Below are 18,672 nucleotides of genomic sequence, written 5' to 3'. Positions count from 1 at the left end.
ATTTGAAATTTCAGTTTTGATATTTTTACCCATAGTCCATTTGTCAGATAATTACTGTAATATTATAGGTTAACCACACTGACCCCTGGTGACAAAGAAAAAACATAATAATGAGACGATGTAAAATAAACTAAGGATAAATCGCATCCTGAAAAATTGAGTCATTAATAAAATGCCAAATTAAGTAGCCTATATAAATAATTCATTCTAAAAAATGGGCACAGTAAAATTAATCAGAATTGCATTATAAACATGCAATCAGCAAAGAATGTTAATAAAATCTACTCTGCTATCTTGAGCCAAAGGTTAAAAATATATGTTAAGGTTATACATCAAATTAGAAATAAAATAAAAATGTTTTAGTTGCGTTATTTATCACAAACTGCTTGTCAGATATTTACTATACAAAATCACACTATTCATGTTGACCTGTGATGACAAACATAAAACATAACAAAAGTGTAACAAAAAATCCTAAAAAATGTCAAATTATCAATAAGTATATAATAAAGAACACATAGTTAGGTCATTCCAATAAATGGCTTCTGTTTTGTAAAGTATAACAGTACAACAGTTCAATTGAAGAATGATATGCATAAAATCATAAGAATGTTAATACATAATGTGCTCTCAAGCCATTTTATAGCATGTAAAATCTAAACCTAAATATTTGCGTTTGAGTCTAATCAATCTATACAATCTGTAAATATAAAATGAGTATCATTTTCATTGTTTGCATATAGTATGTTCGTCATAAGGGATAAAAAGGCACCTTTTTCATGCACTGACCCAGTCATGTGTCTTCTATTCTACGGGGCTGTACCTTTATACACCCCTCTCCACTTCTGTATATGGACACTCCAACTATTGGAATTAAATAAATAAATACTTTGCTGTAATATTTATTTATCGTCGACATTCCAAGCGGAGCTTCCCCCTCAGAAAACCGTGGATGCGCTTTAGAGCTGTAAGATCCTCGTCCCACGCAAAGCTGCCGTATAATGTTTTTATATGGGCTGAAGGAGAGTCGACGGAAACACCTCGACGCGCACGAGACACATGGTACATAATTCGCGTGCTGTTTGGAGCGACGCGCAACTGAAAGTCCGTTCATTCCGACACTGACAGCATTTCATCTCGCTCTCGCTGACTATTGACTTTTATGGACGAGGAATTTACAGCTTCACACACCAATAGCCTGATTAAGGTGATTTGATGAATTCATACAGTAAACAAAGAGGACAGTGACATTTCTTTGTGGTTCAGAAGCGCGGAGATTCGGACAAGAAAGTTCGTGAAAAGCTGAGAGATGCTCGCGGACTCGCACTTCTATAAGGCGCGGTGTACAGTACGAGTGTTTTAAACCTTTACTGTGTGACAGTCAGTAATTTACCTGCTTTTCACCTAGATAAATTCTGTATTTCGTCGGATATCTGTTGCTCAAGAACTGCTTCAGCGACTCGCGTTTAGCAGGTTCTTTGTTTTGATGCTCCCGTTTATCCTTACGAATCAGAGGTGTTGTTTATCGAGTTTACCGGCGCCTCACGGGCTTCTGCAATGCGAGACTACGGATTCAACCCGCTTGACATTTCTCTGGAAAGCCAGTTGACTGCCAAATTGTCATTGAATCAAACTGAATGAGCCGGACACCTGGACTGCCGAGTCGCAAGGTAAGACATTTCAAAACATGAAGCAGAAAAAAATTCACAAATATGGGCGCTTATGTACAAACTGCCTTCCGAAATGAGCAGAAATAGTCAGTGTTTTAACAGTGTAAGTACCAGCATTAACTGCTATTACGATTAAATGCAGTAGCTTACAAATGTATAATATATATAATAGCCGTTGGCAGTAATTTATTACATTTTGAGTTCCAACAAAGTGCATTTTTATGCGTCCTTGTGTGGAAAGTATATATAACTGTTGTTTACAAAGACACATTACGCATTATTTATTCCATGTTGCAGTATTGAGTTCAATTGTCGTTATTTACATGATTTATATGAATAATTTTAAGCTTGTTACTATTGCCAGTTATTATGTACAGTAACTACTATGTGTAGTACACTACACTGTCCAGTACTGTCCAGATGAATCATGCAAGCAAAGCATATACAGTACATAGACAGACAGACAGACAGACAGACAGATAGATAGATAGATAGATAGATAGATAGATAGATAGATAGATAGATAGATAGATAGATAGATAGATAGATAGATAATTCTCATTCTCTGTTTGCTAAATACTAATGCTGTACTGTTTAAAGAGGCCCTCTAATTATTCATTGCCTTCAAAGGGAAACGGTGGTATGAAAAAGCAATTGTTCCCTCTAATCTACCCGCTCTGATTTACCCTTCATCTACAGGGTGCATGAGTCACAAGCCAGGTTATATGAATAAGAGTGACACAACATCATCAGATAAATATGCAAATCCAATGAATGCTTAAGCACAAATAGCCTCTTAGTGCTACAAGTCCGTATTACTTTGTGCCCTTGAACCAGAATTGTTCATAGGGAGATTAAAGTGCGTACACGAGTAGCAAAAGTTTCCATTATCTATTTTACCCGACACATTAACAGCTCTGAAGTGTTTTCAGCCTCTGTCCTATTAGAATTCAGAAGGGCCGAGACTCATAAGGCTTAATTGACTAAGACACCGGCAGGGGGATTTGATTGCACCTTTGCACAAGGATGAAGGTGCTATAATCAATGAGGAATGAAAGCATGTTGCATCTCTCTCTTGCTGTTGTTGAGATGGAGGAGAAGGATTGAACAATTACTCATTTGAAGCTGCTTAGAGACAATTTTGTGCAATTGACAGATTGATTCAAGCATAAAACAACTCTGTTTATGAAGTGGATGTTTGTTTCGTCTAAATCACTGTTAATTCGGAGTCACTGGAGCCATATGCATAAGTTATATTTGTTTTGCATAGAAGAGATAATATTAGCATATTCATATTAAATACTGAGGAAAAAGTCTGTGTTGTGTGACCCTTATCATTAATGACATGTTTAATAAATCACATTTAACCCAAACCTAGATATGCTTTTTAAACATGAAGGGAGAAGAAAGAGATTTGTTTGGGCTTGTGTTTTGGTATGCTGATTTGACGTCATATTTTTTGATTGACCATTGTGAATCTGTGTAGGCTGACTAGATTGTCAAGGTTCATTTAACCACGGTCAATTCAGTTTTACTTATTCTTTGAGGGTAAGCAGCCTTTTTTTCCTCTATCATATTGTTCACCTCTGCTCATACGGTTGCTATTCAGACTCTCACTCTCACCTGACCTTGACAAAGAATTTTTTTTTCACATTTAACGGGTGATTTTCTACAGATGTAAATGCAAACACATGTACGTGCACACGCATACACACCACGGTCAAAACGAATAGCTTAATAGTGGTTGCCATGATCACAGATTTAAAAACACATTTCCGGGAATGGCTGTAATACTTAATCTTGTCTCAACAGTGTTGTGTGATAAAGTTCCACAAAAAATGCATTTAAGGAACTAAATATAAGAGAAACGCACCGATCTAAAAGCTTTAGTTGATTGTGAAAAGAAGTCTTTAAAATGATCTGAAGGATTCTCTGACTCAGTTCTGTACGAGACTTATTTGTCATGTAGAAGACCCTTTTTATCCTCAGCTCTATTGCTTGAGATGAAATGAATCACAGGCAATTCCACTGTTCAAATGTTTCAACAGAGCAATTCTGACAAATTATAGCTGCCTACATACTGTGGCTCTCTCAGTTTAAACCAGACATTACCATGACACCAACTACAGTGCTGTTGTGTGAAATCATGTAAAGATAAACAACATTAAAATGCCAGCTGCCTTCATCTGAAACCAGAATCTGTGATTCAATTTTATCTTTGCTCTGCAAAATATAATGCAATTTATTGCTGCCACTTGCACTACAACTCAGTGGAAAAAAATAAGTGGACACTTTTCATCAGCATCTTTCAATATGAGGAAATATTCACAGCAGAGTCTGCACGTTTATAGCAAATGATTCAAGTGAAATCCACCAATGAAAGAGTCCTGTACCACCAATATTTGTAAATAGTTTCTGACCTCTCAGAAACAAACAACTGCATATGCTTGCATGTTTCAAAGGCCACGGCGTGTCTCTTTTTGACAAAAAAGGGCTTTAAGTCTGTGTTAAAATTCACATTTTCAAGATTCCAATGGCAGTTCGAACCTGGGGAATTTTTCTGTTTTCAAATGCCAGGGTGGTGCAGACTACATAGAGTAGCAGAAATGTAAATTAGGTCTGCTGTGACATGCTAATGCGGCTCTAACTGGAATTCATGCAGAATTTGAGCAATTTTAGCATGGCCTCATTTTAATGATGAATAACAGCACTAAATAATGCCAGCAGATGATTAAGGACAAAAGAATGATTGCAAGATAATGTAAGACATAAAAAGAATTTTAAATACTTGTTTAAATATTATTTTAGACTTAAAAGTAAAATAATATTAACAAAAGGTGGCACGGTGGTGCAGTGAGCAGTAAGAAGATCGCTGGTTCGAGCCCCGGCTGGGTCAGTTGGCATTTCTGTTGAGTTTGTATGTTCTCCCCGTGTTCGCTTGGGTTTCCTCCGAGTGCTCCGGTTTCCCCCACAGTCTAGATATAGATGAATTGAATAAACTAAATTGGCTGTAGTGTGTGTGTGTGTGTGTGAATGGGTGTTTCCCAGTGTTGGGTTGCAGCATGGAAGGCATCTGCTGTGTAAACCATATGCTGAATAAGTTCCACTTTTTCCACCACTTTTGTTTTGTTCTCTTTGATATTACACAACTTAATTGCTTCAGTGAGTAGCGCCATACTTGCATAACAAGCCACAAATGCAGACTCCACATTATTCGTTCTCTACCAATACTTTTTTACCACAAATAGACCTTGTTATATATAGGTGGGTGGAGAAATGATGACTAGCATTGGAGAGGAAGCCAAAGGAAGTGAGGAATGGATCTGCAGCAGACACTTTGTTGAAGATGCAGGTCGAAACTGTCCAGGAATCAATGCGGCGAGAGAGATAGAGGGAAAGATTGACATTAAAAGTGGGAAGGCGCCAAGAATAACTAATCATCAATCTATTCCCTAATTCATAATTTGATCTCTAGAGACTGGAGGCTCTTTTCATTAGTTAGCTCTGATGGTGTAGTATTATTGCACTGGGAGAATGTGCTCAGCAGATGCTGACTGTGTTGAAAAGCGTGTGGGAGCTCAAACAATCTGCGAAGCATGAAGTCAGCATTCTTGATGCATGATCCTACATTTGACGGTCCGCTGAGGCATCGGCACAATCAAATCGAAAAGCTCTGAAATAAGCTGCTTTCTATCTGATTGTGTTGCTATTTTAATCACAGATTAATGAGGAGAAGGTAAGAGAGGGCACACCAACCACCGCGGCCACATGTCGTTTTCTAATATCAAAAAGAGAGATATGACAGGATTTAGATCTGAGCACGATTGATGTGCTTGGTTAAAGAGCATCATAAACCTGCAAGACTATTTAACATCACATTAATCACACATTAAAGACACTGATGAATATTAGTCTCGGCTTCAGACAGACCACACACAGATAGTCAGACGCGCACTGCAACAGCTAATCTGACTGGCTGACTTTACATTGCTTCCTGAAGTTGGAATGCATAGGAATCCAAGGCTTTTTCTGATAAAGTGAGAACTTGAAAATGTATTTGATTAGATTTGCTGACAGGTTGCACCAGAGCAAACCCTCTTTTGGAGTTTAAAAACTACTGTCAAGGTTTATGGCCTTTTTGTACAATTTTTAAAAGTTTTATTGGAGGCATTTTTTACACGATTTATATAAACATGACTATGTTTATTTATATGACAGAAACATACTAAAACATAAATGTTTGGTCTACAGACGACAACACTGTCATAATGATTTCCATTTACACAGTTCCTTAAAAACAAATAAAACACTGTATTATACATACCAGGCCAGGAAAAAATGTTATCCGCTCATGTTCATCTATTAGTAATACCAGAAGAAATAATCCAATCACATCAATACAGTGGTTAAACAATTCATGGTGCTCTAGGTAGATTGTGCTGATCATTATGGAAATGAGCTGTGGTCCTTAATTTACGCATTGTCACTTGTTTATCTGCAGAAATTCCATCATCAGAATTTCCACTTCCATTGTGCACTCATGCTAATTTGACCGGTTTAGTAAATATGTAGTAATTAATGTAGATTTCTACAAGCAGAAACATTTAGGTTTTCTGTAAACATGTTTATGATTCATTTAGATTGATTCATTGTAGCCAATAATCGATCATTTCAGTGCTAATGCTTTTAGGAGGAAACATGCTTAATAAATAAATAAAATTGAGTTGAATAGACTCATTATCTAATAGATTATTAATGTCAACTGCATACATTTCCCCTGAAATATGTGTGCTGTGCATGCTTTTTATCTATACACTGAAAAAACCCAAAACGTTAAGGTAACTGAAACCGTTTGAGAAAACTAATTGTAACAAACCATTTAAGTACAAAAATGAATCCTAATGAGTACTGTGAACGTACGTACTCCATTTGAGTAAATGAAGCAATTTGAGTAAAACCTGATAAATGAAGAAAACTCAAACCAACTGAGTACAGTAAAACCCAATAAGTTAAGGCATCTCAATGGGGGAACCGATTGCAACAAACCATTTGAGTTAAAAACTATTCTATATAACTACACTGTGAACTTACTCCATTTAAGTTGAAGTAGTGAGGTATTTAATTATCTCATTACCTTCAACACTGAGTTCAAAACTCTTTTCATTCATTCATTCATTTTCTTTTCGGCTTAGTCCCATTATTAATCTGGGGTCGCCACAGCGGAATCAACCGCCAACTTATCCAGCACATGTTTTACACAGCGGATGCCCTTCCAGCCGCAACTCATCACTAGGAAACCCATACACACTCATCCGCACACATACATACACTATGGACAATTTAGCCTACCCAATTCACCTGTACCACATGTCTTTGGACTGTGGGGGAAACCGGAGCACCCGGAGGAAACCCACGCAAACGCAGGGAGAACATGCAAAATCCACACAGAAACGCCAAGGACCCAGCCGAGGCTCAAACCAGAGAGCTTCTTGCTTCTTGCTGTGCTCTTTTCAAATGAGTATAATTAACTTTCAGTCAGTTTTGAGTTTACTACACTCATTTCATTTGATTAAGTTGACTGTAGGGTTTTACAGTGATAGCATTCACCTCTAGAAAATTTTTGCAGTAGCCAAATTTTATATATCCATAGTAAATGTTTAAGTAATGAGTTCAAAAAGCTTTAAATCATAGGTCTCCTCTTCCTGGAGGACCACAGCTCTGCACAGTTTTACTCCAACCCTAATGAAACACAGCTGATCCAAATAATCAATGTGTTCAAGACTACTATAGAGTAATAAGCAGGTGTGAGTTGGAGGTGGTTAAAGCTAATCTACGCAGAGCTGTGGCCCTCCAGGAATTGAGTTTGAGATCACTGCTTTAAATACACATATTTATCAATATTTGTCCTGCAATATATCCAGCAATTATATCAATATATGACAATTACTTTGCAAAAAAAATAAATAAATAAATAAAAATCTGAAAATTGACAACTGTTTCTTGAAATAATTTATATTTATTACATTCTACTATTCAGGAAGATTGACATCCAATTATTACTTTTTCATGCTGGTTCATTATTGTGAAGCAATCATTTCAGACACAAAATGATAGAAAATGGCAAACGAAAATGACATGGCAATTACAAACAATAAAAAGCATAAATTAAATATTAAATTAGAACTACAGTGCATGCCATTTATAATAATAATAATAATAATAATAATAATAGTAATAATAATAATAATTCCTTACATTTATATTGCGCTTTTCTGGGCACTGGATGATCTCCTCATCCATTTAGTCCTGCCTATGCAAGACTAACTATACATTTCCCCTTGAATTTTGGAAGGCTAGTTAGGCAATCAGGATGGACGATTGGGCATTTCAGGATTGCCTTTGTAACAAAGATGTCTGCTTTACCTTCATGGCATATGATCTGTCAGGCATTGCCCATTCCACAGGGTTATCAGTGAGTGCCACGAGGCAACAGAATGAAGTTAATTGAAATCTGCCTGATAACCACATTTTATCAGCTGAGTGGAGTAAAATGAAACATGAGGATTTTTGTACAAATTTGAAACCAGAGAAAGAAAAAAAATGACACATACAGTCACTCACTACTCGCTTACAAAGCTCCTCAATGTGCATTATTTATGCCATAATAAGACTCTTCACAGATCAAGCCACACTCAGTGCCACAGACATCATTGTGTTAACTGCATGACTACTTTCCTATTGCCCAGCACCTGTCCATCCTGGCAGTTCGCTCTTATTAAACTTTCCTCTGCATGTGCTCAATAGTCCATGTCTTTACCTCACGCTCCCTCACTTTTCTCTCCTCTCACTCCTCCTACAGCTCACGGCCTATTGAACACATTAGCACCTGTCACATCCGTCCAGCCAAGGTCATCGCTCCTTCCCTTCATTCTCCATCCGGCTGTTAAACACCGAGTCCCGGCTCTCTGCTCTTCTATAATGGAGAGTCTAAGTGAGCTTCAGAACCCTCTTCTGGATAAGAACAGCAAGCATATGGTGATGGCAGACTATGGCTATGGAGGCGACTTCCACAGCAACCAGTATCAGGAGAACATAATAAACTACTTTGTGACTGGTGGAGGAGGTGGTGGTGGCGGTGGAGGTGGTGGCGGTGGTGGTGGGGTCGCGGTAACAGGAGGAAACGGCAAGGCAAAATCTCAGCTACTGGATGCCACTTCGCTTCATCTTGCGGTGGAGGCCTTTTACAAGCCTAACTTCATCCTTTATAAGGATGATGTGAGCGGCAAGGGTAAGGATTACAAAAATGAGTGCTGCGAGACCACCTTTATGGAGAAGAAAGACAAGGACGTAGTGGTGGAGACCCCCAGTACAGAGGACCCACAGGCTAAACTGTTGGATGAAAATGAGGTGAAAATCCAGACAGTTTCTTATGAGGTGGAGGAAGAGGAATACGTTGAATATGAGGTGAGTTTTCAGTTATTGAAGATAGTAAAGGGTTTGTGATATGACCAAAATCTTGTTTCATGACATGAGCTGTTTAATTTTGGAATAATAACATTATTTGTTGATTAGAATGAATTTTATGAAGGAAATATACTGCTGCTAAATAAGTTAAAGGCTAAAATTGAAATATACAAAATATCAAAGGGAACAAGTTAATCTAGAAAAATATTTATATTAGTTATTTTCAAAATGTAAACATTTGCTTCTAATCTGGAATGGAATTTGTTCTCTTATGATGTCCATTTGACAGCTTGGCCTCAGTCACTCCTCTCTAATGGCCTGTTTCCACTGAGTGGTATGGTACGGTATGGATTGGTACAGGTCACCTTTATCAGGGTTGCATTTCCACTGCCAAATGGTTCCAATGGTACCCTTTTGGTGGGCGTGGTGTACGACAGTAGTTTTAGGCAACATCGTTCTTGCTCGAGGAAATGTCAAAGTAAAGCTGTACTGGTCAAGCACTTCTCACAAAACAGATGCTTTATACACATAAATACTTGTGTATAAATGTTCATTGATAACTTTTCTATAAACATAATTTGATTATAACTGCAGATCAATGTGCAAAATAGCCTGCTGTAACATCTGCAATTATATAAAATAAATAAATAAATGCAACATATATGAACACATACAGCCCCTTACAGTCTCTGAAATGTTACCAATTGCAGAGAAACTACAGACAGCATACATTTAGGCCTTATTTGGGTTTAAAAACAACATGCAACATATAGCCCACAGTCAGTGCAAACCTCTTATCTGTATCTTTAATCTTCACCAGCACTTGTAACCTCTTGTTAAAGAGTAAATCTGTCTTTCCAAGTTCATAATAGTTCAAAAGGTGATCATAATAGTTAAACATGGCAGTTTGTTCATCTTTTAGGTTGATTAAAAATTTATTTTCTACTTTGTTTTTTCAGACTTCTCCTTTGTTTTTGCGTTTGTCCGTTTCTGAAAGGATCGCGTGTCAGAAGCACTTCAATAATCATGCACACTTTATTGTTATCACATCAAAAAGTTAGTTACTTCAAATATAGAAATGGACGCAGGCTCTCTTGAGGAAGTGAAACTGCTTTAGACGGCCTTGTAAACAAAACAGGGGCAAAGGGTAGATTCTGCCCTTCTTCTTGGCTTTGTGGCTGTTCATCAAGATGACGACAAGGTTTGTTTAAGCTCGGGTCGACCATGGCTCGTTATTATATGTATATATTATTACGGTGGAATGTCTCAGCTGTGTATTTAAAAATGCTCCACCTTTTGGTACCCTTTTGTTGTGCTAGGTACCCTTCCGAAAGGGTACCCAAAAAGTGGTAAGGTACGGTTCGCTTTTTGGGACCTTTTCACAGTGAAATCGGCCATAAAAGCTGACCGACCATACTGTACCACTCAGTGGAAACGAGTCATAACCGTTCACTCTGAGTGATATTTGATGAGCTGTGCTGGGCTAGAGTGGGTCCACTTTTCAGCACAAGAGTTTTAGGCCCAGACCAGCTCGCTTTTTCAATAATGGTGAATATAAGATAAATAAAGAAATAATTCAGCTATCACTAGGTTGTAGTTTTTATGATGTAGGCTGGTATTTTAGAACTAAGTTCAAAGGTAGGTTGACAAAAATACCCTTTTTAGCCTTTGAGTCTTAAAATAAAACATTGAAATGAAAAAAAATCCATCTCACTCCTTAAAGGAATGTTTGTTGTTCTAGTGTTTACTTTTTTGTTCATACTTTGAGCTGCAAATGTCATTAAAAGCATCTACAACTGCCTACTGTATAACTTATATGCATATGCAATATGTTCTTCATAAGCAATGCACTGATTTCCTCAACTTTAAATGTAACATGTTTTTACGGCATAAAAGCTAAATTATCTATCTTGTTAATATTTGAAAAATTCTGTGACTGAAAATACATTGGGCTTCCAGATATATTTCTTAATGATATTCAGTTGTTATTTTAATAGGAACTATATCACAATACTAAAGTTTAGTGGAAAGTCAAGTTCACAGATTTTAAGATAAAATCAACTGTGTTTATGTGAAAACTAAACACAGCAGGCATTTTGACATAATTGTGTATTTATTTGACCATTTGAGTCCAATTAGTCAGAAAATGAGAATTGAATTTGAGATAGCATGCTGTCTATCTGTCTAACAATAGAGGGTTTATATCATTAGCACACTCTATATAATCATACCACCCAGCCTTAGAAGACGCCGAGCAACTTGTGTTGTTTTGTACTGCTGGATTAATTCATCAGGTTCTTGACAGGTGGCCTTAAAGCATCACAGCTCAATTCTCCCCGGGAACACCAGTTTCTACTTATAGCCCAAACTACAATACAAGACCTTATTTGGAAAGGCTTTTTCACTTATCGAAAGGCTGCTTTCCAAAGGTTTCATTTTATATTTGGAGGTTGAAATTGCAGTAAAAAGAAAAAAAAAAAAACTCATTTTATGTTTTGGCAACGTCTACTGGATCATGTGAGACAACTTCCACTTCAATTTCTCGGCAGATAGGCAGTGTCTAATGAGAGGGGTTGGGCAGTGTTCAGTGCCGCTGATGGGATGTAATGGTGCAGGATGGGGGGTCCATCACCCCTGAAGCTCAGGCAGGAGGAATATGTATTCAGGTCATGTCCAGGACTCTGGGCCGTTCAGAGACTCACATTGGATGTAGCTCCATGCTGAGCAGGACCAGTGCTCGCTGCGGCTGTCTGATGATATTAAACACATTCTCTGCATGTGTGGCCCTGGACTCCTGTGACCCATATGGTGAGGACTGTCTTCATGAAATGTTCTGTTATTATGCAGTACAACCAAGAAAAATACACGAGTATCTATATAGCGCAAATACATTTTATGGTAACACTGTAAGTATGGTTAGACGTAGTGTTAGCTATGCATAGAATGAAGATTTTGTTTAGTTTGGTATTTTGTAATATAACAGATGTTAAAATGTAAAAATATACATTTAAAAAAGTGAGAACAAAATAAATTTTAATAAACATTTGTTTCCTAATCAAATTGTGACTTAGTCTTTAAACAAATAGTCTAAACAAATAATTTCATTTTAATTGTTTTATTTATAATGATCTCAAGTAATGTTGTAAACTATACAGAGAGGCCTGTTATATTTGATAATCAGAGCATGACATTACCACCCACCAACCCACCAAATGTGGGTAGATTTCAGCTGTGGCGGGTCAGACAGCCACTCCCACTAGCCACTTTGACTGGTTAGTTCATGGTTGTTTGTCAATGTCTGTGGAAATGTAATCTTAGAATCGAGAAACAGCATGACTGACTTAAATATCTGCACAAGCAAAAGAAAGTGGGTAATTACCGAATTAAACCATGAAACCATGATTTTTTTGTATGCGGCAGCAGTTGCCGCTTTCGCTTTTACCATTCTTTGAACAGATTATTAATGGGCCTAATGTTAACCATGTGTGTGCGATCATCCTTTCACTATCGTGCACAAAATGTTTTTCTCCTACTTTCTTTTGCTTATAGTTATTTTTGTAAATATGCTTTAATTATCATTTAATAGGAGATCAACTGTCCATTTATGTATAGTTAACTGATGATCTGGGACAATTAGCCTGGACAAACTGCTGTGCATAATGTTAGATACATGAATTTTAATTTTTTTGAAGTCAATAGTTTTTTTAAGAGAACATATTTGTTGAATAAAAAGTGTATACATACAGCTATATTTAGCTTGCCTTTACACATTATTAAAAATTGTGGCAAGGAAATAATTAGTTTGGTGTGGCCAGAGAATAATTTGGTAAATCCTTGGTGTTGAGCACTGAAAACTTAAGTCATGTGAAATGCAAAGGGACACTATGAAACCACAGCCCATTTGCTCATGCTCATTGAACAAGGTCATACACAACACAAAAAGTTAAATGAAAGAGGAGGCATGTGGACATAACAGAAAATTTAAATCAAGTAATTTTAGCATGCCAAAGTCAAATTTATGCATACAAAATATATTTTCCCAACAACAAAATTGTGGCTAGTGAAAATGGCACATGGCTAGTAATGTTGGAAAACTACTAGCCACAGTGGCTGGTGATCAAAAAAGTTAATGTCAAGCCCTGTTTATTATGCATTTCCTTTCTAATATATTTTGTAAAATGACTAATTAACTAACTTACACTTAAACAATTACTAGACATCCATAGTTTAAGTACAATCTAATAGAGAAATGTACTAGTTTAATCTTTCTAGTGAACTAATGAGCTGTAGACAATGTCTCAATGAATGTCTCACCTTAGGTAAATGTAATGCTATGAGACATTGTTTGCAAGATCGATGTCTTTCCATGACTGAAACACTGAACTGAAGTGAGATATTCATTCTTTCCTTTTTACATCCAGTTACAGCACAACATAAACACTGTATGTTCACTAAAATAATCATTTGAAAGATTTTTTTTTTCTTATCAAAAATAGCAACACAAAGCTTCATATTAGAATGGAGGTGCGCTATATATATATATAACATGACATTTAATATAATATGACATTTTATTCATTCATCATTAATGTTTATTCATTCAGTCAATATTGATTCTTTAAATTGAAGATATGTCAAAACTAGAAGTCTAAAACTAAATTAAATATACTAATCTAGGAAACACTGTATTCAAGTACACATGTGCACTGAACTTTAGGAACTGTACTTAAAACCTTTGGGTACAAATATGTGCACTGTTACACCCTTAATTATTTTGAAATTAAATTAGACAGTTTAACTTATACAATTTTTTCATGCAGCAATGCAGATGTGACCTATTTTACATCCAGTTATGTGTTAAAAAAAAAAAAAAAAAAAAAGTAAAATACGTACCTAAATAATACCTAATTTATAGGTATCTGTACAAATATGATTCTGGTTTTTACAGAATTGTCATTTTGCCCAAAAAAATCAGCACAGATGTGAATGCTAGTAAACAAGTCTGCCGATTCCATCTGGCCCTGAGTTATGTCAGCTGAAAGTCATTACAGTGAGTAAGTGTAAAATCAAAATGATTCATCTGAATGCTAATGATTAATCAGGTTGACAGTGTCTTTACATCTAATAACGGGATATTCATGGGCATCCTCCGAGACACGTTTCTACAATATATAAGTAGCATTCGTCTGACATTGAGCCTTTTGTTTCTCATTTGTATTCTCTAGCTTTAGCTTTAGCTTCCTCTGCTTTCCTCTGTGGCAATGATGAATTGAACTTGGGATTTTGCCTCCAGAGACACCTGTGTTGTTCCCATTCTTGTTCTTTATTCTGAGTGTTGTGAAATATTGCTTGTGTGTTACAGAAAAGTGTGAACAGTGCCTTAGTTGTCCTCACTTCTTGAGGGGGGATTGATGACAGATCTTTTTTGCCAATCTCATCCAGTGGAAAAAAGCCACCAATGGTTTGGTTTTATTGGGTTTTTTGTTGTTGTTTGGAAGCCATAGAATGTTATGAAAGCAGTATTTTATCTCTTTAAAGCCCAATTTGGTGCCTTTAAAGCTAATTTAGTTTCTTTTTCATGAAGTGAATCGTCTATTAGATGGAACACGCTATCTGCAGGACAAATTATCTAGAAAGGATTAAATAAGAAATTGCTGCATCTCCTTGAATGAGAATGTGTCTAACAGTTTAAACTGTGAGTTCAAGAGATTCTCATCAGTGGATAATAACTTAAGAATCCTCAGCGAGCCTACTTTAAATGAAAAGATGATGATAATGATTATGTTGATGGAGACTGTCATGCTCGTTATTCCTGTTGTTTTCGATAAGCGGAACTTAAATTGTAAAGAAGACTTTATCTAAATGGTATCTTTAGGCAATGTCAAAATGTACATGACGTTCATTTCCATACATTATATCTGTGATGCCTAAAAAGGGCCTGATATACTGACAGCAAAGTTCTTCCTGATGCAGTCAATGCAAATGAGAGCGACATTTAAATGAATATGTAAATATGTGCTGTCTTTCCTCCTTGATAATAAAATAAACATACAAAAATAAACAATTAAATTATGGCGATGAGAAAACAACTGTTGAAGAGAGAATGTAAATAGAGCACTGTAGGTATATGCACAAACTATGCATTTCAGCAGTCCAGTCAAAGGACTTTGTTTTGGCCTTTTGATTCTGTTTGAAATGACATCACACACACACGCACACGCACACACACACACACACACACACACGCACACGCACACACACACACACACTTAAACAAAACAGCACAGTGTGTCATTTTAATATCAACCAATTACAGATTGGAGCTGAAAATAATTATCATCTTATCAGTGTTGGGCAGAATTTTAATATTGGCTCATCCCTAGTTACCTTAATTGCTACTAAGCCACATGCTGTTAATAATGAAATGTTGATGAGAAACGCCACTCACTGCATAACAGAAACACAGATACATTAAAATTAAAATTCTATCAGATACAAGTCAATATTTATATTAAATGTAGTCAATGATTAATCACACAAAACAAAAATTTTATATCTTATTGATTACAAACTAATGTTTTTAAAGTACATTTTAAAGTAGCCTTATTATGGACTTGTTTAAATTAGTCAATGAAAGTCAATGAAAACATCTTGCTGAGTTTTAGGCATCTTTTATAAAGTTATTGACTTTCATAAAGTGTCGATTCTGAGTCGTTTCATTACATTGTTCTTCAAATGAATCTTTAGCAGTTATAGTGATGGGTGTTCAAATTCCAACATGCTCTGTGTGTTTTAGACTAATCAGAACAGACTGGGTCATCAGACTAGATTAGCAGATTTACATCACGCACAGGAGGAGTTTGGAAAAATTAATCACTCAACAAATCATATGGGAGTCGCTTGGATAATTAGGCAAAAATAATTAAAATAATGAAAGTGTTTTTTACCTTGCACACATATTAACCTGTGGTTGGGGACGTCCCAAACCAAAACATAAATCTTTTAATCCATAATAGGGGCACTGTAATGTACAGAATTGAACATGGATGTTAAAAATACATTTAACGGAGTTTTTAAAATATTAAATGACTGTTTTGCTGGCTTCAGACTAAATATTTATGTTACGATACTGGCTCATCAATTCGTGTCATGGACAAGAAACATGTCAGACTAAATGTTGCTTACCTAACAATCATCACTTGCTGACTTTAACAGTGCCCTAAAAAGAAAATCTGGGTATACTGTACCTAGGCATAGTTGAATAATAAGATATCAGTATATGTAAATGGCCATACCGTGAGCCTCAGACACCATTGTTTCCTCATTCTTATGTAAATTCCACAAGCGTAAAACCTGTGTGGGTAAAATAAATAAATAAACCTCCAATCATTAATTTTTTTGACAAATCAAGTAAAGTATTATTATATTTCTGTGGTCAGTGTACATCATGCTGTGTGTGTGTCTGTGAGAGCTGCACGCCAGAGAGGAGCTCATTATTATTCACAACCAATCCAAATACGGTCAATGATGGACCTTCTAGGGGGTAATCAATGAGCATATAAGACCATTTCTGGAGATTTTTTTAACTTACCTAAGTAAATATACATACTATGTAAATATCAAAGAACAATTTAACTTATTGAACCAATGCAGCTTATGGCATATTGTTACGTGTCACCTTTAACAAACATTGAGAAAGCATAACTATTTTATTCTGGAAATAAAAGCTTAAACACACAATGGCCATCAAAGTGGCTTGTTTTGTACTAGCTGTCCTTTGATCAAAGTGTCTACCAGCACCATTACTATCATCTCTCTCTCATTTCACCATGTTTAAAAGCTTTCTTTGCTCACACTGGACAACATCACAGATATAACAGAATCCTGTTACTGGACAATAAGCATTAGCGTTTCTGTGAGATCAATGTGAAGCCTTCCAGATGTTCCATCTGCTGTCATCCACTATAACTAATACCCACTATATCAGATAAAACAATTTATTCTTGCATTTCAATGCCCATTGTCATCTATTAATCATCAGGACAAGCTGCGCCAAACAGATTAAGTAAATATTGTAATAAGCAAAAGTAATCAGCAAAAGTAATCTAAATATACAAACAGGGACAATGCAAAGGAATAATTAAATGCCACATATCAATCAACGCTGATAAATAAGAGAAACTCTTTAACATCAAACCATAACTGATGGTACCAATAAATCGTGCATGCCAAGGGAATATCTAACCATTATTTGTACTACTCTGTGTGCCAGCAACATGTCTGCGTATCTGTGGATTAATTTTCATCAAGTGATTTTTTTTAGTATGATCAACTGGATATGCCCTAAGCTGGTTTGCTAATGATCTAACAGCTGGAGTGATCTTGATGATTGGCAATCCGTAGTGTTGAACTTTACAGTCGATAATATCATTAGTTTTCTTTCGCCACCCATTTGATAACATCTGCCATCGCACACCATCTGTGTTACTGTGCCATCAAACGAATAATTGTCTTTCAGCCGTTAACGCAATCATCATTTTTGACCATTCAGAGATTGTGCACGTGTGCAATTATTCAAATTGGTTAAAATAAAAGGAAAGAGTTGATAAAACCTCCAATAAACAGTCTATCACAAACATTTAATCTCTTGTTTTTTTTTTTATTTAAAGGCAAATATTACCCTTCTGAGAGCTGTTTACCACTAAGTGCCACTAGGGCAGATTTGTGTCACAGTTGTGGAGATGTTTAAATATAAGTCACTAGGCATAGAAAACTTTAACTTCCATAGCTTGCTGTGAAAAAACTAGAAAAGCCAGCACTGGGTTTTCTGTGTGCAGTTGTATACTGTCAAGCTGTCTTAATTCCTCTCTTTCTGGCTTGCAAACAAACTCTTGCAGCTGAAATGTGGCCTCACAAATATGTCCTTTATGACAGAAAAAAGACGAATAGGGTTTTCAACTACTAATCATATTCCTCTGAAGCTTTGATGCAGCTGCAGTTTCCAGTGTGTTGGATGCCAGTCTCAAGATGAATCTCAGGGCCTTGTCAAACGATCAGCTGCTTATTATAATAGACATTCAATATAAGGCAGACTTCTGAGAACAAGGTAAAATCAAAAAGTAAAAATCCTTGATAACTTTGAAGGGATTGCAATGCAAATATGAGTTATTGATTTCCAGACTTTAGCCAAGCTACAGTAGAAGAGCTGCATGTCAATTAATGCACATAACACATTTGGGTAAATTTTTTATGGCAAAAAATGTAGAATGTAAAAAAAATGTATTTTAAAAAAAGTAATTGAGTAAGGAAACGAAAGTTGGCAAAAGCTGTAAGAAAAAAGGGCCATGTTTTGCGTTTGGGTTATTTTGGACCCAGGCATGTAAAAAATGAAATGATATTAGTGCCAGGAAGCTTTTGTAAAATAAGGTTAGCCTTTCCTCCATTTCTCATATACTTTTGAACAGAATTTTTGGGTTGAACTACTAAAAGGATTCTCGCTTTTTGTGTAGACCATTTCAATGTGATTGTGTTCAATGTG

The 18,672-nt window shown here is 36.1% G+C and overlaps 1 protein-coding gene across 1 annotated transcript in view; it reads left to right on the top strand.

The window, feature by feature from the left end:
• Positions 1 to 1,027: 1,027 nt before the first annotated feature.
• The window catches only part of syndig1l (synapse differentiation inducing 1-like), a 47,586-nt gene continuing 29,941 nt past the window's right edge, over positions 1,028 to 18,672 (top strand). The window contains exons 1-2 of the mRNA XM_056445409.1: positions 1,028 to 1,670; positions 8,530 to 9,134. Of these exons, the coding sequence (XP_056301384.1) occupies positions 8,649 to 9,134 (486 nt within the window). The 5' untranslated portion in view covers positions 1,028 to 1,670; positions 8,530 to 8,648. The remainder of the gene's footprint in view (positions 1,671 to 8,529; positions 9,135 to 18,672) is intronic.

This window comes from Danio aesculapii, chromosome 20 (assembly GCF_903798145.1).
Source record: "Danio aesculapii chromosome 20, fDanAes4.1, whole genome shotgun sequence".
Lineage (NCBI taxonomy): Eukaryota > Metazoa > Chordata > Actinopteri > Cypriniformes > Danionidae > Danio > Danio aesculapii.
The sequence above is the reverse complement of the archived record's forward strand: the minus strand, read 5'-3'. Positions and strand labels throughout refer to the sequence as shown.